The 25481-nt window shown below is 35.0% G+C and overlaps 2 protein-coding genes and 1 long non-coding RNA gene across 5 annotated transcripts; 2 read left to right on the top strand and 1 right to left on the bottom strand.

Moving 5' to 3' along the window:
• The first annotated feature begins 3332 nt into the window (after positions 1-3332).
• On the top strand, positions 3333-8686 carry LOC123866426 (cytochrome P450 CYP12A2-like). Of its 2 annotated transcripts, none has more exons than XM_045907990.1 (10): positions 3333-3408; positions 4084-4205; positions 5034-5164; positions 5367-5479; positions 5778-5894; positions 6214-6492; positions 6808-6964; positions 7400-7612; positions 7983-8154; positions 8481-8686. In XM_045907990.1, exons 1-10 carry the CDS (start codon positions 3347-3349, stop codon positions 8639-8641), a joined length of 1527 nt encoding a protein of 508 aa, XP_045763946.1. In that variant the 5' UTR covers positions 3333-3346; the 3' UTR covers positions 8642-8686. The 2 variants fall into 2 exon arrangements, with proteins under 2 accessions (XP_045763946.1, XP_045763945.1); XM_045907989.1 differs by having other exon boundaries at positions 7394-7612.
• Positions 8687-10313: 1627 nt separating this feature from the next.
• LOC123866425 (cytochrome P450 CYP12A2-like) lies at positions 10314-23001 on the top strand. 2 transcript variants are annotated; one of them, XM_045907987.1, is made up of 10 exons: positions 10315-10524; positions 11018-11145; positions 11635-11765; positions 11905-12026; positions 13275-13391; positions 19434-19712; positions 20654-20819; positions 21215-21427; positions 21911-22082; positions 22805-23001. In XM_045907987.1, the coding sequence occupies exons 1-10, from the start codon at positions 10466-10468 to the stop codon at positions 22957-22959; spliced, it is 1542 nt and encodes a 513-aa protein (XP_045763943.1). In that variant the 5' UTR covers positions 10315-10465; the 3' UTR covers positions 22960-23001. The 2 variants fall into 2 exon arrangements, with proteins under 2 accessions (XP_045763944.1, XP_045763943.1); XM_045907988.1 differs by lacking the exon at positions 13275-13391 and having other exon boundaries at positions 10314-10524.
• Positions 18952-25091, bottom strand: LOC123866456. The gene is made up of 3 exons (XR_006796197.1): positions 25081-25091; positions 20951-20953; positions 18952-19136 (listed from the first exon to the last, which is right to left on the bottom strand). It is a non-coding gene; the product is annotated as an uncharacterized LOC123866456 (long non-coding RNA).
• Positions 25092-25481: the final 390 nt, after the last annotated feature.

Here is a 25481-nt window from a genome sequence, read left to right as displayed (position 1 = left end):
ACAGTTGTATCTTTCGAATAATTGCGTGAAGAGGTAGTCACCGAAAGTGCTAATTCTATAGGATTACTTGGCGGAGCGTGAGGTGCGGGAGGTGGTGCTGTAATCTTTGGCAAATCATTAGATTTATCATTCTGCGGTGGCATCTGTATCGGAGTGTTATTGTTGTTAGCACCATAGCGGTTCGGTGAGTAAGCGGTGGCATGTGACTGTGAGGTCCCGGGTTCATACCTAGGCTTAGAAAAAGAGCTACATAACAGACTGTGATGTGAGCTAGATGCACAGTTCCCACATCGACCCTGGCTCTTACAGCGGAATTTTAAATGAAATCCTAGGCAAAACTCACAAAATCTATTTTTTCTCACTATGTCTAGCTTAGTTTTAGCGTCTTGGTTTTTAAAAACCTCACACTTGTAAAGCGGATGAGCGTCTTGATTTTTACAGATTATGCACTTACGTTGAGTATTTTGAGAATTTAAATTATAATTATTGTTGTTGCTGACTGTACTCGTATAAGTCTGAGTTTGCGATTTAGGTTTATATGAATTAGGTTTTTTATTTGGAGTTTGAGTGTTAACTTGAACGGAGCGTAATGTTTGTATTTTTAATTGTTCTTTTAGAAAGTTATTTAAATCGGAAAAGGTAGGTATTTTAATGTGTTTGTGATTTTGTTCAAATAATGAGACAACATCTTTACTTAACTTTGAGAGTGCAATGTGTGTAATCATAAAGTCTGATAAATCTGGTATTTCTAGGCGTTGCAGTGCCGCTTGTGCGGAACAAAATTGATCAACAAAAGATTCGAGCGGTTGATTTTGTTTGCAATTTAAAATCGTATCTATATATTGAGTAGCTTGCACTCTAGTATCTTGATATTTCTCTAATAATGCGTTCCATATAATAAGATAATTCTCAGAGGTGGGTGGTATACCAGAACAAACCAAAAGCGCCTTATCAGTTAAGCAACTAACTAAGTATTGGACTTTCTGTACGTCAGTGAGTCTATTGTTGTTATGTATTAAGTTCAAAAAGTTTTCATAAAAGACAGTCCATTTTGACGGACAGCCATCAAATGTTTTTAAATTCAGCGGAGGTAATTTTTTATTTAACAAACTGTATTGGTTGTCAAACTGTGACACAGCAGATTCACTTTTAATTTCATTTAGAGTATATTGAATTTGACAGTATAATGTGTCAAATGCGCCTAGCGGGGCATAGTTCGGCGTATAAAGAGGGTCATGTTTCAAATAGGCTGAAATTAAATCGTCTATAACTATCGCGAAATCTTGACGTAATTTTTCTAAACTTTGAACGCGAGCCAAGAAATTCGTTTTGTTCACAGGATCACTCACCTTCAGACTTAAATCATATATTTGTTGAATTGATAAAAACAAGAATTCTTTCTTAGCCTCTAATCTAACAATGGTTTCGTTAGATTTCGACATTCTGATATCTGATATGCGAAAATAAACGTTATTTCAAGCGAATAAGACTCAATACAGGCGAATTAATATTTCGATATAATTTTATAATGAGTTAGTTGTAGGTAGATATAAAAAGTTTTAATCTTTAAATATTGAAAAATATACATAAATAATTATATATAATGCGTTAATATAATGTAATGCGTGGATCTAAACATAAATATGCGTAATTATACAAGATTTTTGTATATTTTTGTTAGCGGCGGTACCTACGTTCCGAACGTAATAATTCTATTGCAATGAATATTAAAATATACAATAAATAGCGTGTTTAGTGTTGAATTGTATATGGAATACGATTCTAGGAAGAGAAATAGGATCCGGTTCGAAGGACCAGAGAAATTGTAGGATAAATACCTGGATTTAGGCAGGATAGGTCACCGGACGGTCTGGAGTCTTCCCTTTCTCGTATTCCGTGGATAGTTTCTTCGAAGCACAGATTCGCAGAACACTTCACTTAATTTTAAAGTTTATGTGATTTTAACTTATTTACTTAGCGTAGCGTTTTTACAGTTTAATAGCGGGTTTTTGCGTGATTAATTTAGCGTTATATGAGTTTTTTACACAAGCGGCGCGTGGCGTTTGTAAAGCGGGCGTCACGCAGTTAGCGGGTTTCAGACTCGACGTGCGTAAACGCAGGTTGAAAGGTAACTGACAGGAGCGGGGTGTGAGAGCGGGTAATAGGATGGAATTTTATGTGTGCGTGAGTGTTTGTATGTGTGTATGTATGATAGCGTAATTAAATATATAATAATAACTTAAGTAACTAGAGGGCGCTTACAAAGGGTGTTATAAGTTTGACGTGTGTATCTGTGTATCTGTCTGTGGCATCGTAGCGCCTAAACGAATGAACCGATTTTAATTTAGTTTTTTTTGTTTGAAAGGTGGCTTGATCGAGAGTGTCCTTAGCTATAATCCAAGAAAATTGGTTCAGCCGTTTAAAAGTTATCAGCTCTTTTCTAGTTCTTACTATAACCTTCACTTGTCGGGGGTGTTACAAATTTTTAATTTACACTTGTAAATAGAAATGCTTCAAAGGATCTTGGGATGTTGGAGATGTTCTTGTGAATTATCTTTGTAACTACAATTACAGTTACCAATTCTATTACCTTTTTTAGAATCCTTTGGCTAGAAATACACCTTAGATCTGTTATGTCTGCAGCCTCTGATTTAAACTTTTTATGACAGGTCGACGTATTGCTGCTCAGGAGATAGAAACTCTCATTACTAAGATGATCAGCAACTTTAAGCTGGATTGGTCTGGACCGCCACCAAAACGAACACGGACGTGCGCTTTAATATACTTCCAAGAACCATATTATTTTGTATTGAAAGACATCTAGATTTTATTTTTTAATTAAATTATTATTATAGTAAAGTTTTTTTTACTCAGATACAAGTTAGCCCTTGACTGCAATCTCACCTGGTGGTATGTGATGTGATGATGCAGTCTAAGATGGAAGTGGGCTAACCTGGAAGGAGTACGGCAGTTTTTATTAAACTCATACCCCTTTGGTTTCTACACGGCATCGTACCGGAACGCTTAATCGCTTGGCGGCATAGCCTTGCCCGTAGAGTGGTAACCAGCCACGACCGAAGCCTCCCACCAGACCAGACAAAGAAATTATAAAATTCCAAAGCCCTGCCGGGAATCGAACCCGGGATCTCTCACTAATAAGACCATAGCGCTTACCACTGCGCTAGGGAGGAGTAAATTAACAAGAAAGGTCAAGAAAATGATAACTTTTGCATTCTATATAGATAACGGTGTATCCAAAAAGATATCTTAGTATGAATTAAAGCTCGAATAACTTTGTCCACATTTTTCCAAACTCCTGGATTGAGTATTTTTTGTTCTACTAAAGATGTACAAATTAACACGAACCCTCGTAGGCAGGGTGGCTTTAAAAAGGCATCAATGTATAAGGTACTTAACAATATATACAATTTATTATTTGGAAAGATATTTTAATATTCCATTCTAAAATTTTTGTGCAGTGCAGTTCGAGGTGCTTAGGTAGCAGTCCAAGTATACACAAAGCATGTTTCGTATTTATTTTATATATTTTATAGTGCTTTATGGTAGAAAACACAAAGATTGGTTTGAAACGAGAATCTTAAAATTTTCAATAGTGATTAAGTTAAAATATTCTTAGTAAAAATAAATAATTCAAAAATAATGCGCACTTGGCCAGCGTGGTGGATTGTGGCTTAAGCCCTCCTCATCCTGAGGAGGTGTTTAGAAGTGGAGTACAAATGAGATAGACCAATGATGAGTTGAGGTGATGGCGTTGAGGTTATCTCACTTCACACAAACACGAAAGTTTGTGTGTATGTGTTTTTGTGTGTGTGTGTGTGTGTGTGTGTGTATGTTAGTTACTCCTTCACGCAAAAACCACTGGACAGATTTGGCTGAAATTCAGAATGGAGATAGATAATATCCTAGATTAGCACAGATTTTATCCCGGAAAATCATAGAGTTCCCACGGGATTTCGAAAAACCTAAATCCACGTGGACGAAGTCGCGGGCGTCAGCTAGTAAATTAATATTTATTAGTACTATTGCGTATTATTTTTATTCTCTTTGTCGTATATTTCTCAGAATGATTGCAATAAATAGTACAGTAGTAAAAAAGTTTGAAGACCAAATCAAGCCGTGGCATAAGATTCCAGGACCACTATCTCTTCCCATAGTCGGGCAATTACTTCATTTTCTTCCAGGAGGTAACAACAGTTCTTGTACCTACTTAATTATAAGTTTAAAGTAAAAAACGTAAGCTTTTTAAAGTAAAAGTTTTTTTTAATTTACTAAAAAGAATTTAAACTTGATAATGAGAACAAAATATATAAAAAAGGAATTCCGAACGAGTGCAGTGCAGTGGTAGATGCATTTCATACGACGTAGACAATTCAAAAATATGTACTTGTAAAAGTTTATTTGAAAAAACAAACTTATTTTGTTAATATATAAAAAAGGTGACTGACTGACTGACTTTTATCAACGTACAGCGCGAAATACTGGATGGATCGGGCTATTTGGCATGCAGATAGTTATTATAACACAGACATCTGCTAAGACTGGATTTTTAAAAATTTAACCCTTGAAGGGATTAAGTGGATGAAGCCGCGGGCATACGTTAGTGTTCTATAAGACGTCTAAACACAACAATTCTATCATTTATGCCATTGGGGAGTTCTAATCACTATCTTCCATATCCATCATCTGGCTCTTGTCATTGTATTTTTTGAAAAATACTCAAGAGAAGATAAAGTAAAATGATTGATTTGAATAACTCTGCCATTCGCCAGAGTACTAAAGTAGAGTTCCAATGTCCACCTCCCACAGAGTCCACCATCAGAGTCACTCAATGGAACCATAATCTCTATAATTATCATCCAAACTATGGTGTTTGCCTTTCAACTCTGACATATTAGAATTAGCTGAAAAATCAGTTACTACCTAGTTACAACATACGAACAAAGCAATATAATAAAAAGCTTTAGAAATTATGTAATTGTAGAGCTTCTTATACAATTACCTTGTGTTTAAAGGATGGCTGTATAAACGCACTATTGAGTTACAAGAATTATTGTACAAAAATTACGGCCCTATTGTCAGACTTGACGGAAACTTGGGGTTTGAGCCAATTATTTACATCTTTGATCCAGAGGCTGCAATAAATGTAAGTTTTAAAATACTTATGGGTAACTTATCTACCACTCTAGTCATTTGGTAATTATACATTTTCATATTGGTACAATTATTTGATTCTTAACGACTATCTACTCAAGAACGTTACTTTGGCGCTGACTGATAAACAAAACACTGATTTTTTATACCAAATACCCATACTAGTGATAAAAATATTGACTTTCATGTTTTAGCTGTTTCGTAAAGAAGACCCGTTACCGCACAGGCCAGGTTTTGAATCCATTTTATATCATAGAAAACGTTACTATAACGAGAGCGAAGATGATTCCTCTGGATTGATTGTTGAGTTAGTATTTTTAACTTTATGCATAAGCTGCACTTGAGTCGCGTTCTTGTGCAAGTGTTGTGCATGTAAGTAGCAAATTGCATGCAGCTTGAGTATATCTACAGGTAAGCTGCATGTTAATAGTTCGAACTTGTAACCAAACCGTGCAACCGTCATTTACAAGTGCAAGTGACAATCAAACTGCAAACTTTTACGCTAACACTTGATTGCATGTAAATCCTTGCGTGCAAGCAATAGCTCAGAAAATAACCTTGCAAACGTTGAACATTATTGAAGTAAACTAAACATTTTTTTGCAGCAATGGCGAAAATTGGAGACAATTACGATATAGCGTTAACTCGGTGATGTTGAAACCAAAACCGATCAAACAATACGCCAACATTATGGCTGAAGTTGCAGATGATATGATTCAAAGGTTAGTGTTTTTACATACAATATTAAATTTTGTTGTATCTAAATTGCTTTATTGGATGTAAAAATAATTTCTACTAGCAATTAAAATTGCAGAAGCCAGCTAAACAACACGCCCGCGATACTTTCATACATGCTACATTTGCAACAAATCAATTTTTGCAGAAACAAACTTGCAGATATACCTATACTTCCTGCGAATGTTTACACAGCACAAATAACTTGTTAAAGCTGACTATTGCAAAAAAAAAAAAAACTTAATTACCAGGGGGCACTGCCTTGGTATTCGGTTCAAAGATATTAAAAATGTATGTTTTTTACAGAATGAGACAAATACGTAACAAGAAAAATACGCTCGAAGGTAATTTGTACACGGTATTGAACCTTTGGGCATTGGAATCTGTCGGAGTGGTAGCACTCGGGCGCCGCCTCAATTGTTTCGACCCTAACTTACCAGATGATTCTCCTGCTAAGAAGCTGATAGCCACCATTCATGACGTACTAGATGCAACGGAAAAACTAGATTTTCAACCTAGTCTTTGGAAATATATAGCAACGCCCGATTTCAACAAAGGAATGAAATTGTATGAGAATCACATGAAGTAAGTTTTCATTTAAAAAGTGCATGAGGTATAAAATCGATGATTATTTGACTTAGCTTAGAAATTGGCCTTCTTTCGGGAATTCGGGAGGTTGGGACTTGGGAGGATCGATGGTATTCGAGGTTCGAGGTAGGTATGTATTTAAATGGACAGAACATAATCAATCAGAGATCAGACTTATTTTCCAGAACAAAATATATCTATACATTTGCAATCTCAATTGAGCAGTAGACCGGACTTTTTCCCAGGTTGTTGTACACTAAACTGTTTACTAAACAGTTTAACAGAACGGAATAAGACGATGCTTGTTTTCAGGTTAAACGAGTTTTTTATAGACGAGGCTAGAGACCAATTGAGATTGAAAGGAGACTCACATGATAAAGACAAAAGCATACTTGAAAAACTACTTGAAATCGATCGCAAAATTGCAGTGGCGATGGCTAACGATATGATGTTTGCAGGCGTTGATACGGTAAAGTTTATCTCATAGATACCTACTAGCATATTGTCTTCCAATGCGACTCAAGCGTTACTTATTGTACGTTGATGGTACTATATTAGAAACTTTTACACAAGTGCCAACAACACTTGTACAACGTTCCAACTCAGATGAACGAATGCTCAAACTACATAATATATAACAAGATATCTAATGTAAATGAAAGTGTGTTTATAAAGTATATTTTAATTCAATTTTCTAGATAGGTTGATTAAAATTAAAAAAAAAACACTTCAGGATCCCTCTTGTAAAGAGTTTTTTTTTACTTTTACCCTTACAACCAATACGATGCAAAAGCTATTTTGTAATAATTATTATTATTTGACATCTTATTTATTAAGAATACTGATTAGACATAAATTATACTTGCCTGTGTTTTTTATTTTGAGTTTTTTTTTTGAGTTTCAGACTGCCAGTTCCGTTTTGGGGTTACTTTACCTTCTGGCCATAAATACTGAAAAGCAGGAGAAATTGAGAGCGGAAGTCTTGATGAAACAAGAAAAGCATCCGTATCTCAGAGCTTGCATCAAGGAGAGCTTGAGATTATTTCCTATTGTTAGCGGGAATTTCAGAAAAACTACAAAAGAACACTATATTTTGGGTTACAAAATACCGGAAAATGTAAGGCACTACAAAATGGATAATAAGCCACTTGTGAGGGTTCGGTATCGTTGTCTTTCTGTCTGTCTGTCGAGACCTGCCAAGGGAATTAAAATCTACAGGGTACATATTGTTCACCTAATATCATGATGGTTTACTAAACGATGCCCGCGACTCCATGCGCGTGGTAGATACTAGTTTTACAAACCCCGGGACTAAAAAGTAGCCTATGTAACTGTCAAAATCGGTTAAATGGATGGGCCGTGAAAAGCTAGCAAACAGACAAACGGACGAATGGACTGACAAACAGACAGACACACAGTATTTACAGTATTTGGATTTACTTATGGATTTACAATAACTTAAATTCAAATAAAGATTTCATTTGTAGATGAATATTATAGTAGGCAACCAACAGTTGTGCTTGATGGAGGAACAATTTCCAAGACCTACAGAGTTTATTCCAGAAAGATGGATTGTTGGAAAATCTGACCCTCTATACTATGGAAATGCCCATCCATTTTCCTATACCCCCTTCGGGTTTGGAGTGCGGAGCTGCATAGGTAAATAGTAATTCAAATAAAATCTATTAGTATAAATAAAAATAAATCGTCGAAATGTATGTACGTCCATCACTTTCAAACGACTGCACCAAATTGGATTATTCTTTTTTTTTGTTGTGTTCGTTATTGACAGTAAAATGGTTTGTATAAAAGAAAAATTTAGAAAAATCCACAAGAAATGACAGTTCCCGCGGGACACGGACTTTCAACTTTCAATTCGGCGACACTTAATAGTTTATGCAATATTGTTTTGTTAAATGTTTTTAAATATTACAACTAAGTATATTTTTTTAAGACTGATAATAGTAATTGGTTTTTTTGAGCAGGTCGACGTATAGCTGAGCTGGAGCTTGAAACTATCATTGCTAAGATAATAGAGAACTTCCAAATGGAATGGTTCGGACCACCACCGACACGAACGCGATCGAGTACCCTCAACTTCTTTCTTGGACCCTACAATTTTATCTTCAAAGATGTGGAGCTCTAGAATACTTTAAGTTGTTCAGAAACAATTAAAATTAACTATATCATAAAAATAGTGCTGCGTTATTTTTTTACTAACACTATATTTTACCAGTTTTTTTGTGACTTTTAACCACCCATTTTTCATATTTTTTTATTTTATTGATTTGACGCAAATGAGTCAATATTGTTGGTAAGGTAACGTTAAACCATGCCGCTAATTCCTGGGTAGTTTGGCTCGGATCGGCTTCCACCATCTCCTTCAAATCATTGTTATTCACCTGTGTGGGCGGTCTTCCACGTGGTTCGTTCTTCAAATCGAAGTTTCCATCACGAAAGCGTTTAAACCAAAATCGCACAGTGCGTTCATTAGCAGTCACCTCTCCAAACGCAACATTAATATTGCGAGCTGTTTCTGCCGCGTTAGTTCCGCGTCGGAACTCTTATTCAAAAATCACACGAATTTTCGAAGTATCCATCTTTATTGTCTAAGCTGAATAAAAAAAAACAACTGAAAGTTGATAATCGAATGTAGCACATTTTTTAAAAGAAGAACTACATAGGTACCGTATGAAAAAAGTTTCACTCAAAAATCTCAAACCATGAAGGTTCTATGTCAATTCGAAGTACCTATTACAATAGAACGGCAATTTCATACTTTAACGCCTATTATTAAATTAGTTATAGTTACCATGGTAACATTAATATATTAGGGTAGGAAAAATGGAACCATTTAAAAGCCTAAAGCCACGAGAATCAGCTAGTATAATTATTATGATTATAAAGTGTAAGTATCGAATAAGGTTTCATGAATAAAACAAATTACATCATAACCTCGAAACTTTCCACAGTGCTGCAGTGGAAAAATACAAGATACTCAGTGTGGCAGTTATGTGCCAAATGTGGATATTCAGATAGTAAGATGTAGGTAATAACGTAGGTAAAAACTTTATTAATATTACTAGCTGATGCCCGCGACTTCGTCCGCGTGGATTTACGTTTTTTAAAATTCCGCGGGAACTTTTTGATTTTCCGGGATAAAAAGTAACCTATGTGTTAATCCAGAGGGTATAATCTATCTCCATTCCAAATTTCAGCCAAATCCGTCCAGTAGTTTTTGCGTGATTGAGTAACAAACATCCAAACATCCACACTTACACATTTATAATATTACTAGCTGACGTCCGCGACTTCGTCCGCGTGGATTTACGTTTTTTAAAATCCCGCGGAAACTTTTTGATTTTCCGGGATAAAAAGTAACCTATGTGTTAATCCAGGGTATAATCTATCTCCATTCCAAATTTCAGCCAAATCCGTCTAGTAGTTTTTGCGTGATTGAGTAACAAACATCCACACTTTCACATTTTTAATATTATATTATTAGGATTAGGATAAGATTAGATACCCACTACTAGTGACATCACTGGCTGCCGCACCGGTTTCTCGTCTGTCCAGTTTGGTGACGGGCGAGGATGATGTTGAGGATGGGGAACGTGGAGAGGGAATTGCTCTCCCCGCGAGCCCTGGCCCTCAGGAGGACCTGTGGAATTAGAAATTAAATCATATCATTTTTCAGTGGGGCTCGCATACGTGAAAAAAGAGCCGGAAATAAATTTTGTTGCCATAGCATGTGGGGTATCATTGTCTCTAGCTCATTGAGTGCGCCCACCTTTGCGTCAAGAGGTCGTCACTCGTCACCCATCGCCATCGTATTTAAAGCCACAACTTGTTTAACGTGTTTTTACACGACAAGTGACTACTTAGAAGATACTACGGTAACTGTTTTCTCTCGATAATCGATATAGAATGTACCTATTTTTTTTTTTTTGTGATTTAAATATTCAGTGAGATGAACGTGTTTATTAATAAGTTTTTAAATCGAACTGTAATTAAAGACCAGATTATAAGGTAAGGATTAAGGAAATATTTATAATTTGCCTTTTCTTTCAGGTCTCACAATTTTTTTTATTGCTTTTATTTTACTAGATATAAGTAGACCCTGTGACAGCGTGGTTAGGTACTCCAGTAAAACGCCACTCACATTTATGTTACATTTATATTCACAAGATATTTACAATGTATTAACATCAATGGTTCGACCAGACGAGGTATATCGCTTCGTTCTGGTGCGGAACGTAATAAGACTTCTGGAGCACGTCGCTCGACAGTGGTTGATGAGGGTCTCGGGGAGAATGAGGCTCTCGGAGGTCCACGAGAGCTGCAGGATTTTCGACTCGTTCCAAAGATTTGTTTATTCCAAATGGCTGTGTAAAAGTTTTCTTGATAGTTGTCTGCCAGCCAGCCAACGTCATCAGCGAGTAAAAGTTGAATGCCTCTACAGCACTACTAAACTAAATCAGAAGTAAATTTGAACCTTATTTGAACAATAAAAAAATTACAGGTCTATTTCTATAAACAGTGCATTCACACACGTAAATGAGGACAAGCTTCTTAAATCATGGAAAAATATCCCTGGACCTACAACTTTACCAGTTATTGGACAGATTCTACATTTTATTTTACCCGGAGGTAACCTTAAATAATTCATCTAATACATAATTATTTTTGACTAAATAATGCCTGTGACTTCGTCCACGTGGGCTTAGGGTTTTAAAAATGTCATGTGTATTCTTAAATTTTTAGGGACAAAAGTAAAGTCTATGCCACTCTCCAAGTAGGTACTTTGCAAACAAGTGTAAATTAAAAATGTATAACACCCCCAACAAGTGAAGGTTACAGTAACTCTAGAAAAGAGCTGATAACTTTCAAACAGCTGAACCGATTTTCTTGGATTATAGCTAATAACATTCTCGATCAAGCCACCTTTCAAACAAAAAAAAAAAACTAAATTAAAATCGGTTCTTTAGTTTAGAAGCTACGATGCCACAGACAGATACACAGATATACACGTAAAACTAATAACACCCCTCTTTTTGGGTCGGGGGTTAAAAACCACTTAAAAATAATATCAATTATGGAAAAATTTAAATACTGTTTAACTAAGTTGTTGTTTTTAAGGTTTGCTATACAATCGCAAAGTGGAACTAGCTCAAATATTATACGAAAACTATGGACCTCTCGTCAGAGTGGAAGGCGGTATCGGCATGTCACCAGTTATCTTCATTTACGATCCAGAAGTTGCGTTAAATGTAAGCTCTGTTTTTGTATTCCATTACAAGTTGGCCGTCGACTGCGATCTCACCTGTGGGGTGATCCGCTAACTCAGTGTCTAACACTAAATGATATCCACCGAGCTCATTTTTAGTCGATTTTTCTTCGATATTGCAGATTTTCCGGAACGAAAATGAGACGCCAGTCCGTCCGGGTTTTGATGCATTGGAATACTTCAGAAAATTTTACTACTCGAGGAAAGACAATCCGTGGGAAGAAACAACTGGCCTTATAACTGAGTATGTCGTTAATTAACCCATATTATAAATGCGAGTGTGTTTGTACATGCGAAAGTTGTTTGATTTATTGGTTTGTCAATCACCCTGTAACGGAGCAACGTTACAGTTAAAGACCAGCTTGGCGATTCACTTACTCAGTATTCAACGATGAATAATAGCCACCGAGCTTATTTAACATTTATTTTTAATCCATTGAAGGTTTTCTACGGAAAATCATTTTAATATCACTCAGTAAAGCATCAATGTCAAATGAGATTGGTGGCTATCATTCATCGTTGTACACTGAGTTAGCGAACCACCTAGCTGGAGAGTGACATAGGCTACTTTTTATCCCTAAAATCAAAGAGATCCCGCAGGATTTTAAAAACCTAAATCCACACGGTCGAAGTCGAGGGCATCAGCTAGTACTCCATAATTCTCTTAAGATTATTATGATGCACATTATAGTAGTTAGATGACGCACGCATCAGCTCCGTTCGCGCACATAGTTACAACTAGTTTTCTGTATTGATGGCGCAAATTAAAATGTAATTAACTGATTCATTATCTCAGTTCCAGTTGCGCAAATGAATATTTAATTATTCTTATGTCATTAGACCTGCTCGTGTTTGTCTATGCTTTCTGAAATAATGCTATTTTTGGTCGGAGTCAAGCGAAATATAAAATTAAGTTTAAAATGCGTTATGTTATGCAAGCTGACGACATTGTAATCATTAATTTGGGACTTGGGACAGTTTTTGACGCTCAATCTATGAGTTTTTAGGGTTACCTACGTTTTCATTATTATCATCTCGTTGGTTAAAACGGCACATTAAGATGGTACTAAAATGGTTCGTCCAGAAATAAGTTCTCACGTCGCTCGGTAGAGTTCGAGTAGGTACCTACCTTTTTAACTGTCCAAGAACCCACAATAGAAATTAATTTCGTGTTATCACCATCTAACAACACAATTGTACATTTTTCTCTCTCTTTCTTTTTTAAGCTCACTCTTTCTGTCAGACAGATGTAGGTAAATAATAATTTTATTTTTATTCTATTTGATACTTGGCTAGTATTAGTTCAGCTTTGGCCCATTGATTTACATAATATTTTTGTGGATATGAAGTAATTATACGCATTATGTAATTAAGAAGTTATAAGGTGCTGACAGATGGACAGACAAATGTGAATTCGGCCACGCACACTTAGAGACTTCGCTTATTTCAATCAAAAAATAAACTTTATTAAGGACATAACTTTGTTTTTTAGACACGGAGAGCCCTGGAAGAAATTTCGATCAACCGTAAACCCAATATTGCTGCAGCCAAAAAATATAAAAATGTACACTGATGCTCTCAACCAAGTGGCGGAAGACATGGTTAACAGGTTTTTTTTTTTTAATTTTCTACCAAAAATAACATATGAAAATTTCTGCTTTCGTATAATAAAAATATCTGAACTAGGCTGAACAAAAAGAAGGCACACGACGCACTACCAGCAATGTATTGGAACGAGAATGTAATACAAAATACAGAAACCAGAACTTGAAAGAGTAAAATAACTAAGTACTTAAGTGGGTTATTACAAACGAGCTGACATTTGAAGCCCGAGCCGCAGGCGAGGGTTTACCATCGTCACGAGTGTAAACAATTAAAGTCTCAGATAGTAAAATCAACCCGTATAATGCAATGTGAATCGGTTGGAACGCAAACAGCAACTGAAGCTTGTCGTTGCACGCCACGTCCTCGCCCTAGCGCCATCTTTTTCGTCTCGATGGAGGGGGCTCTGACGTCACGACCACAGCATAACCACCAACACCAAGCAACACCGAACGTGAGAACGAGTTGTTGCCAACACGGCCATGCTGCATGGTGCCCGCCCCGGGCACCCCACGAGTCGGGATAAAATTACTGCAAAATAAACAACCGTTAACACCTGATTCACATTACCTACTTGTAAGGATCCTTCCTAACTTCCTAAGGAATATTGCCCATTCATTGTCACTTATCACTTAACAATCATACGACAGCTCGCAACTTAACAAGAGACCTCCACTATGTACTCGTAAGATCCGGGAATATTGTCCATTCGTTATCACTCATCACAACAACAGCTTTCAATTTAAAGAACAAAACAACCGCATCTAAAGGGACTTTGCCACACTTAGGGGACCAGATTTGTCGTAGTTGAAAACCAACTGCACTTAAAGAGCGTTTCGCTCACTTAAATGCAGCAAGTTGGTCAAGACCACTTGCACTTAAAGAATATTTCGCTCACTTAAGCGTACCAAGTTGGTGAAGACCACTTGAAGACCACTTGCACTTAAAGAACATTTCGCTCACTTAAGTGTACCAAGTTCACCTTCAAGTTCCAAACATTATAGAAGACCACTAGAAGACCACTTGCACTTAAAGAGCATTTCGCTCACTTAAGCGTACCAAGTTCACCTTCAAGTTCCAAGCATTATAAAAGACCACTTGAAGACCACTTGCACTTAAAGAGCATTTCACTCACTTAAGCGTACCAAGTTCGCCATCAAGGTCAAGCATCGTAGAAGATCGCTTGAAGACCACTTGCACTTAAAGAGCATTTCACTCACTTAAGCGTACCAAGTTCGCCTTCAAGTTTAAGCATCGTATTCCAATGTGATATTTTATATTCATGGTACAATATTCCAACTAATTAATCTTCCAAAATTTTATCACGGCTCGCTGTATCAATTATGTTGCTATACATACTTAATTTTAAATAGATTACTCAACATAATACACAGGGTAGCCTTGCCAACACGGTTTTTAATACTCCATGAATATTCTTTAAAGAAGCAATGCATTAGCACTCACGATTAAAATCAGATCATACCTCTTTACTAAATCTCAAAATTCTTTACTAAATTCTGAACACATACTCAATGCCATAGCATCGTGCACCCACACAGTGCTCCGACACTATTCATCCACGTATGCAATCACCACACTATCTTTATCTACCGCGCATCCACGCAAGGGATCACCGGTGCCTAGTTCACCATAATACAAGTGATTTGATCTCATAAGAATCATATTTGATCTCATCCATTTTATTTTAACTATCAATGCTTTATTATTATAAACGGATCATTTGATTGTAAAGCTGGTGCTATCAAAGTTAACTTTAAATAATTATTATCATACTAAAACTATCACTTTTTAAACTAATCAATATCTTAACTGCAGTTATATTAATGATTTCACTAGTTCACTGCATTATTAATTACAAGGGTTGGTCACCAAATATAATCTTATAACCCACAAACTATTTTAATTCATGAATTACTCTAGTATCAAACAATAATAATAATTGGTATTTCATATTCCATATATGCAAATATTAAATTACGCTATCTCAAATAATTATTAGGCTAATTAAAAATGATAAACAGAGAGTCATGGATTATGAGCGACACCGATGCATGCCACTGCCAAAACCAAGACTTTCTTTTTAACTCATTCATCTGTCCATTCGCGCAGGGAATTCATCTACTGCCACTGTATGCTATTTAATATTTCTATTCGCACAATATACTCTTACTGTCACTCTTTATTATTTTCGGCCCGTCCTGATTATAGCACAGAATTGCAGCTGAGAGCATAAAAATGTTGCATTTGTCTACCCTCTTATTGTAATCTTTTTAATGAAAATTTCTCAAGTTAATAATACCCACTTAGCTATCCGGACAAGAATATTTCTTTGTTCAACGCAAATGTGAAGCTTTTACCCAAATTTGTAATATTAGGTATTAACTACCAACATAAATCATAGTTATTTTTTTTTAATATTATTCTAATTTGCATTATTAATGATATACTATAACTTTACAAACTAAATAAAGCTTCATTATCATATTATACACACCACAATCCGTAATTATTATTTGTTTTTGAAGCAGGTACCCAACAAATGCAACAAAACTTTTGAATTGAACAGACTAACTACAGGCACTAGTTCTAACTCTGAAGAGAAATATTACTTTCATCGTTACTAGTCTGTCTGTGTCTATTTTATTAAAATATAATGTACAATCCTTTTACCTTCGTTCTAGTTCAATCTAATTGACTTGTACATGTATACAAAACGGTTCTCTGTTTGGATGTACAAAAAATAGCTAAAATGCTTTCAGAGGTCAATGTGTATACGAGTCTACTACTATTACATTACTTTTCTCGGGGATAAACCAAATCGGATCACTCTGTTACATTCCGTCCAAGCAAGTTATTACTCCCTAGTACCCAATAGGTACATACCTATAACCTAAAAATAAATTCGCTTAACGCAATTGAATCAAAAGGAATGTTAACACATTTTTTTTTTATTACCTTTTTGTAATTTTGCTAAAAACCCTTGTATCAACAAAAAAAATCAGCTTTATCTTTAAATAGAAACCTTACGTAAAATTATTCATCTTGTATGCCAAAAGTACGCCCTAATATTATAACGCTCTAGTCAAACATCATATTGTAATGCATGGTAAATTATTTTGACGATTCAAAAGCATTTGTAAAAGTTTACTTGAATTATTATATTATATTCTATTCTTTTATATTATATCATATTCTATTCTAGTCTAGTCTATTCTATTCTATTCTATTGTATATTGAATATTATATCGAAAAGGGGATGCTTATGTCGATGATCACGCAGAATATAAAAAAATAAAACTAAAACTTCATATGTAAATAATCTTTACTGTAATAATTTAAAGTTATTATCTATCTAATTAATTATTTACTTAGGTAGCACTAAGGTAAACCTGTACAGTACTTATTTAAAACTGCAACAAAGGCTCTTTTTTTAAATATTTACTGATTTAAATAACCTGTATAGCAATAATAATAGATGAAACAAAAGAAACAATATTTAAACAAAACTAAAAAATGGCTAATCCAAAAATGTTACTACAGTGTGCATGAACTATTGAATGAATATACCTCAATTATACGATAATACGATATAAAAAGATTGTAATAACTTTGTTAACCACTTTTTATTTGTAAGTACTTTTTTTTTTAAAGTCTGATTAATTATAATAGGACATAATTTGAAAACTCCCATAGTCTTTATTTATATGTGACCTTTTTATTTTATTTTTATTTAATGACCATATAATTAATTCATAATTTTTGCTATTCATATTTCATATTTCATAAGAATTGTAATATTACCTTTGATTATTTACATATGTTTTACTTTGCAACGCCCCAACGGGGTTTCATGTTGTAATATTATGATATTTTTTTATTTATGATGTAAGACATGAATGCAAATAAAGAAAGAATAAAGAATTACCTCTATAAAGATACGAAAATTCTAAATATAAGTCACTCGTACGCGCTTCAAACTTGTATTCCTATCAGGAAAATAATAACAGGATATATACACTCCCAATTATGCTTTAAAAGAAGAACAATTACGAAAACTTCCCTAAAAACTAGTATTGTAAACGTATGGATGTTATTACTTACCCACACAATTATTCAATGTAGATAATATGAAGTACTAAAATGGATACTTGATATCATGTGCGTAAGTACCTACCATTGTAAATGTAAATAGCTGTAATTCCTGATATTTAAAAGGACTGTTATGCTCTTTATTGATAAATAAATGTTTTTAAACTGAAATCCCTTTACTGACGATTTTGATATGCGCGGACAACTACTTCCGGTATCTCTAAACGCCTCGTGACATGTATCAAAAATATACACTTTTTAACCCCATATATTATGTAACATTTACTTACAATTAATATAATAACTTATTATTATAATATTAATATTGACATTTAATTAAGAGACATGTTACCATAGAAATTAATTCACTTTTTGGTCTCATCAGGATTATTTGTACGGATTATTCCTGATGAGTATTAAATATTTGCATGCTTATGAAGTAGAATATGAAGGTCGCTGCTTAGTTATAATTTTTAACTCAACAACTGATATTCAGCAAATAAATAAATTTCATTTCATTTCAGTATACGAGTTCGGGATTGGTTATCATGATTTATATCTGAGCTAACATTTCGCTTGTGAAGTTTGACTAACCTAAGACATTCTTCGATAACATTTTAACTTGTTCGTCACGTATACTACCCACATGTTTAATATTTTTATTATAAAAACTTCTATGTAAATAACAAGCTCAATAGTCACACGTTTTTAAATTATTATCTTCTAAGGACGTATATTACTGATTCTACTATAATAATTGACCCACTATAATTTAAATAATATTTTGTTCGAAAAAAAAAGTTGAGATAAACGTGAATTTAACATTTAGTTCCAAAATAAAATTCGAACAAACTAAAAATTAACCATTTTAAAACATATTCCTTTGAATTTGGAACTAAAAGACAATTGCGTTTACCGATCACTATTCCCACGAGGATCACTTATAGACTGTACGCAATATTAAATCGTGTCAGACTTTTAGCTGATACCTTCAACTTAGTTTAGTAACGAATTATCTCACCTGACTATACAAAAGTTTGAGAATACGATTTAGTAATTTAAACCATATTCACTTAATCTTTAATAATTATTCAAAGTACTCACAGTTTCGGTATCTTTACGAGATACCTTATTACGTTTCCATCGCGGCCGACGGTGTCCTGGCACTTGAAGACCTCTAGGTAGAAAAGTACGTTTGCGTTTCGACCGATTTTTCCTCAAAGCGTAAGTTACTACACACTTCTGATGTAAACAATTAAAGTCTCAGATAGTAAAATCAACCCGTATAATGCAATGTGAATCGGTTGGAACGCAAACAGCAACTGAAGCTTGTCGTTGCACGCCACGTCCTCGCCCTAGCGCCATCTTTTTCGTCTCGATGGAGGGGGCTCTGACGTCACGACCACAGCATAACCACCAACACCAAGCAACACCGAACGTGAGAACGAGTTGTTGCCAACACGAGTTTATAATAAACGTCTGTGTAAAATAAATATCCATCGCGTTGTTCAATACAGTTGTGAGAAAACAGGTCAAAAAACTAGAGTTCTAAAAATACAAAAGACCATTGTGTGCGATTTCCACCTCATTCAAAATATCGGGCGGAGTTAATTCCATTTTATTTTCTACCGCATTATCCTACCTACCATACTAGAACCACTACTACAAACGAAAAAATTAAAATTTCAAAATGGGCGCACATATTTACTAAATCGCTCCATTTTGAAATTATGTTAAATAATGAGATTCCTTTTTTTGAAATAATAAATAGGTATAGACTAAAAAAATGCAAAAAATTCACTCGTGTTGTAAATTTAACTTGCAAGCCATGTTAACTAGCACTGAAAGTGCATTTTACGAGCATTTGTATTGAAGAAATAGATTAAAAAGAATTATGTAAGTAGACTAAAACTAAATAATAAATGTTATATTATTGCAGGATTAGATCAAAGCGTAACGAAAAGAACATGCTTAACGCCAAATTCAATACAGAGATGACTCTATGGGCAATGGAAGCGATCGGCGTAGTTGCATTAGGATCTAGACTTAACTGCTTCGATCCAAACCTTGCAAAAGATTCCCCAGCGATGAGACTGATCAACGCTACTCACTACGTATTCTATTTAGTCGAGAAACTGGACTTCGAGCCTAGCCTTTGGAAGTATATTTCAACACCTGTCTTTAAAGCTGCAATGAAGTGTTTTGATGAACATACAAAGTAATTATGCCTATTTACTAGTATTGTTTCATATAATTTTATTAATATCTGATCGGTATACAGAGTGAAGTTTTAATAATGGTTGTTTTCTCGCATCAGAACGATTAGCCTTAGGATAGGTAAGGCCATTGGCCCACAGTACTATTGACAGGTAATGTAATAAAAAGGATAACCTTGAATTTTTTTTATTAATCAATGATGAATAGAGTATATATTTTAATTCATTCAAGAATTTATTAAACAGGTTTACAATATTCAAACAAAACAAGTTTATTAGCACACGCAACTTTATCCTATAGTATCTTATAGTAGATAACCTTGCTTTGCGCTGGCCATTATACACAATCAAGATTTTTGTCAAGTTTGCAGTGACAGTTGACTTGAAGCGCGGGCGTCCAGTCAACTGTACTCTCAGTATGAGGTTTTACTTCTCGCCAACGTTGATAGTATTTGAGAGTCAAAATACTTTAGAGTTAAAGTAAAATGGCTAACTACCTTGTTTTAATGCTCAAGTTTGTACATATATTTACAGCCAGCGCTTTAAGCGGAAACGTGAATTTAAAATCAATGGTACTAAATTTTTAACGTTAAATCAATGAGCTTTGGTCCATTTTACTTTGACATTATTTTGTTTCGACTCTCAAATACTATCAAAATTGGCAAGTTTCTTGGACGCCACTTCAAGTCCACTGTGAACTTAACCGGGAAAACTTAATCGTGTATAGCCAGTGTTATATGTATATGACAAAAAACAGTGTTAGTAGAAATAGCACATTATGATTTATATCTCCATTAGATGAAAAGTTATTTGCGACTTGTGTAATTTTTAAAACAAAAAATATAACAAACAATTAAAAAAAAATTATAACCTTACTTATACTTAATACCTACGGTGTCTTCTGTGACGAGAGTTAAAATTTATTATTACAATAATCTTTCAGGTTAAATGAGTATTTCGTGGAAAAGGCTATAGAACAATTAAAAAATTATGAGAATAAAGAAAAAGACAAAGACAAAGAAAAGGGGATTTTAGTAAAGTTACTTGAAATCGATCACAATATTGCAGTTATCATGGCAAGCGATATGTTATTCGCCGCTATTGATACAGTAAGTATAGTTACGGTGATAACCTAGTGATTAAAACATCGGCCTTCTAGTCAGAAGGTCGGGGGTTCGATCCCGGGAATGCGCCTTCTTTTCCGAATTTTGTCCGTTTTAAGCAATTGTACGTATATCACTTGCTTTAACAATGAAGGAAAACATCGTGAGGAAACCTTTATGCCTGAGAGTTCTTCGTAATGTTAAAAAAAGTGCGTAAGTCTGCCAATCCGCACTAAGCCAGCGTGGCAGACTATAACCAAAGTCCGTCTCATTCTAAAAAATCTTCCTGATAGTCAGTTGTTGGATTTGTAAGATGATTATATAGTGGTGATAATTAATTACGTGTACTTAATAATATAAATGATAAACTTAAACATTAAAACATCACATTTTTGTTTTAGACTGCCAATACCACCATAGCATCCTTATTACATCTAGCCCAAAATCCAGAGAAACAAAATAAATTGAGAGAAGAGATCAAGTCTAAAGATGAAAAGAAGCAGTATCTTAAAGCGTGCATCAAAGAATCGCTCAGATTAATGCCTGTAGTGGGAGGAAACTTTAGGAAAACCACGAAAGAATATAACGTGATGGGATACAAAATACCGAAAGATGTAAGATAAAACCACACACCGGCAGAGTTGAGCCAAAGCTAGAATCTTTGTTGATAACAACTCAAACTAAACTTCAGGGATCCAACCAACGAGAACTAACCAAACAAACTAAAGTTACCAAGACATCACGTCACACCTCAGCTCTGCCGATGCATTGCGCATAGATAATATTATGTCCAACATTATGACTACTGACTTATGTTTAACAATCAAAGACAGTTGTAGAAAAAAAATTACGATATACGTAGCATCCCTATATCGTCAAATTTTGAACTAAAATTGTCTCTCGGTTTTCAGGAACTGCCCATATTTCTGAAATAATCTGACAATGTTCTATCTCAAAGCTCGTAAATTCACTCTATGCCTGACTGCGATTCGAGAGTTAAATGAAAATGCCCCATTTGAGCCACCATGTCGCGTTGGCACAATTTTTACTCTATTTCTCCGATTTGAGTATATGGAGGTGATATTGACTTGTTACAGATGTTTGTGATATTTGCAAACCAATATTTGTGCTCGTGGGAGGAGCAATTTCCACGTGCAAAAGAGTTCATACCAGAGAGATGGATTGTTAACAGAAATGATCCATTGTACTACGGCCAAGCACATCCGTTCGTTTACTGTCCCTTTGGGTTTGGATCAAGAAGCTGTATAGGTAAATATTATCTGCTTAAATTTTAATATGTCATGGCAACTCAACCGTTGGGGACCTGTAACATACGAAAAATTCTGCTAAAATTCACGAAAAAGTAGATAGATAAGCACTGCACTTTTGCATATTCGAAATGATCACGATTTAATCATGTTTTTAACCCCCGACCCAAAAAGAGGGGTATTATAAGTTTGACGTGTGTATCTGTGTATCTGTCTGTGGCATCGTAGCTCCTAAACGAATGAACCGATTTTAATTTAGTTTTTTTTGTTTGAATGGTGGCTTGATCGAGAGTGTTCTTAGCTATAATAATAATCGAAGAAAATTGGTTCAGCCGTTTGAAAGTTATCAAATCTTTTCTAGTTTTCTTATAATAGAGTTTTGTTTTGTGTCGGGGGTTTTTTAAATGTCAAGTTATGATAGTATAGGTATACGTAAGTATATAGTATAGTGTCTTAATAGTAATATTAAAAATGAATTAGGTAATAGCAACCCTAATATAATGACCACCTATTGATCAACTTGACCAGAGGCAGGCAGCCCTATTGATCGGTCCCGTTTTATAGAATAAACGGGGTCGGTGATCATAGGTCTGTGCCGGTACCTAATTTTAAAACTTGACTTCGGATGAATTTGCAAAATTATTATAAGCATCGCTTAACGAATCATTTCGTAAAACATATTATATGCCTTTTTATTTATTTTTCTCGCGGGCTCTTTTACAGGTAAACGGATAGCGGAACTTGAAATGGAGACTGTGATAGCTAAAATCATAGAGAACTTCCGAGTAGGATGGATTGGACCACCACCAGTGCCGACGAGAACGAGCATAGTCAATCATTTGATCAAACCATATAACTTTACTTTTGAAGATATTTAATTATATTTATTACTGATTTTAACCCCCGACCCAAAAAGAGGGGTGTTATAAGTTTGAAGTGTGTATCTGTGTATCTGTCTGTGGCATCGTAGCTCCTAAATTAATGAACCGATTTTAATTTAGTTTTTTTTATTTGAAAGGTGGCTTGATCGAGAGTGTTCTTAGCTATAATCCAAGAAAATCGGTTCAGCCGTTTGAAAGTTATCAGCTCTTTTCTAGTTACTGTAACCTTCACTTGTCGGGGGTGTTATAAATTTTTAATTTACACAAGTGTAATTAGGTATTTATTTTCTAATAAAAACTCAAACAACTTGTTGTTTGAGTTTTTTACTCCTAATAGTAATGTTTTATTAGCTTTTGAGTTTGATTAAATTAAAAATATATCCCCGACGCGACCCTAAACTATTTTTCATACGTATTTTCAAAACCAATTATTATTAAAATTTAAATTGGTAAAATATGATTATTAATTTTTTACAAAATACTTATAAAAAAATTAAAGTATAAATTATTCATAAATAAAGATCATAATCAGTTCTTCACTACCCATACCTATTATAAATGCGGAAAATCCATATAAAAATTGCTTTGTCCTTCAATCACGTCGCAACAGAGCGACCGACGGATCGACGTGCTTTTTTTGCTTGGGTATAGGTAGAGACCTAGAGAGTGGCAAAGGCTACCTTTTGACCCGGAAAATCAAAGAATTTTCAAGAGATTTTTAAAAATCCACACGGACGAAGTCATAAAATCTCAACTTGGAGTAAAAAAAATTGTTAAATACACATATTGGTATATGCAAAACCAATAAATTTTTCGTTTTTCTCTCTAGGTACAAAAACCTACAAAACAATGTATGACTACACAATGTATAAAGAGATTTTTTTATCATACCAGTCGCAATCGCTCGCTAAGAAAATATCTCCTTTTGAGTTTATTAAAAAAGTTGGTTCACCGCATTTTAATTTTGAGAAGTCGCGCCGTTTTTGAACACTCTCAGCTCATCCTTCGGGCGAGCAGTGAGGAGAACAAAAATCGCGGATTTTAATACAGCTTAAGATAAATTAGTTTTTAACCCCCGACCCAAAAAGAGGGGTGTTATAAGTTTGACGTGTGTATCTGTGTATCGGTGTATCTGTGTATCTGTCTGTGGCATCGTAGCTCCTAAACTAATGAACCGATTTTAATTTAGTTTTTTTTGTTTGAAAGGTGGCTTGATCGAGAGTGTTCTTAGCTATAATTCAAGAAAATCGGTTCAGCCGTTTGAAAGTTATCAGCTCTTCTCTAGTTACTGTAACCTTCACTTGTCGGGGGTGTTATAAATTTTTAATTTACACTTGTTATTCTTAATTAAATAGTGGTAGTAGTAGATAGCGGACTTACCCATATTAATAACATTATAATATAACGAATGCGTGTCTGTCTGTCTGTTAAATTTTCACGGCCGTCCGTTTAACCGAGTTTGATGAAAGTTACAGAGATAATTTGCATCCCGGAGATATACCTAGGCTATTTAATATTCCGAAAAATTGAAGAGTTCTCACACTTTTTTTAGTTTTTGTATATTAATAAAAATTATCTAAATAACAGTTTATACTTGTAGTGTGAGATTTTTTAGTGGTTTGTACCTACGTGGTATTATGACTTTGGATTACGTATTGATGATTAACTAAAACGTGGCTCTAGACATAACAGCCAATATACATATAGGATGGACGCAATGTTTATATATGCAAAACGTCGGTTCAGATATCCATAACAATCATACCCTCTGTGCGTGGTGTTAGTATTAGCATAAGGTGATTGGGGCAACGGACCCCGAAATTGAATACATTACCTAAACCTATTATTACCTATACAGTCTATACCTATTCTATACCTATGCGCGGATATTTCCAATTTGGATATTCATTAATTGATACTTCAAAAACAACAGGGTTCGTATTTGCCATGACTTTCGTACCCGCATTGAATCAGTGGATATAATCGGGGGATATAATTTTTATCTACTGCCCATGCTAGCCGGGCTAGTGGGGAAACAAGGGACAACTCATAAACCAATCGCATGCTCTCGAGCGGTAGAAACCCGTCGCCTTCCATTGCATCCACCAGAGACCAAACAATCAATACTTCGCATTTGCCGAACGGCCGCTAAAGCCCGCGACAACTGCGAATCACGAGTGTAGATGTTATTCTCGCCTTCGCGTTCGCGCTTCGCGCCTTTCCCCGATCTGTGTCGGTTTTTGGTCCGTGACAAAGAATTTCGCCCATAGTCACGAACAAGACTGCGAAGATTAGCGAGTGTGGAAGGGACACAGTTCACGCGTGGATCGCGGCATACATTCACGGCGTGAAATAACGGCGCGAATTCACGTGCGAGTGTACAGCCGGCTTTATAACTGTATTTTGATTACTTTGAAGTTCTTGATAGAGATTGTTGAGTTCGAGGTCTTGTTTATAGAAGTGTCAAATAGTTGCGATTACAATATCATAGAGCATCATTTTGTTGGGATTGGCTGAAA

This window comes from Maniola jurtina, chromosome 6 (assembly GCF_905333055.1).
Source record: "Maniola jurtina chromosome 6, ilManJurt1.1, whole genome shotgun sequence".
In the NCBI taxonomy this organism is placed as follows: Eukaryota; Metazoa; Arthropoda; class Insecta; order Lepidoptera; family Nymphalidae; genus Maniola; species Maniola jurtina.
This window is presented reverse-complemented; position numbering and strand designations above follow the sequence as displayed.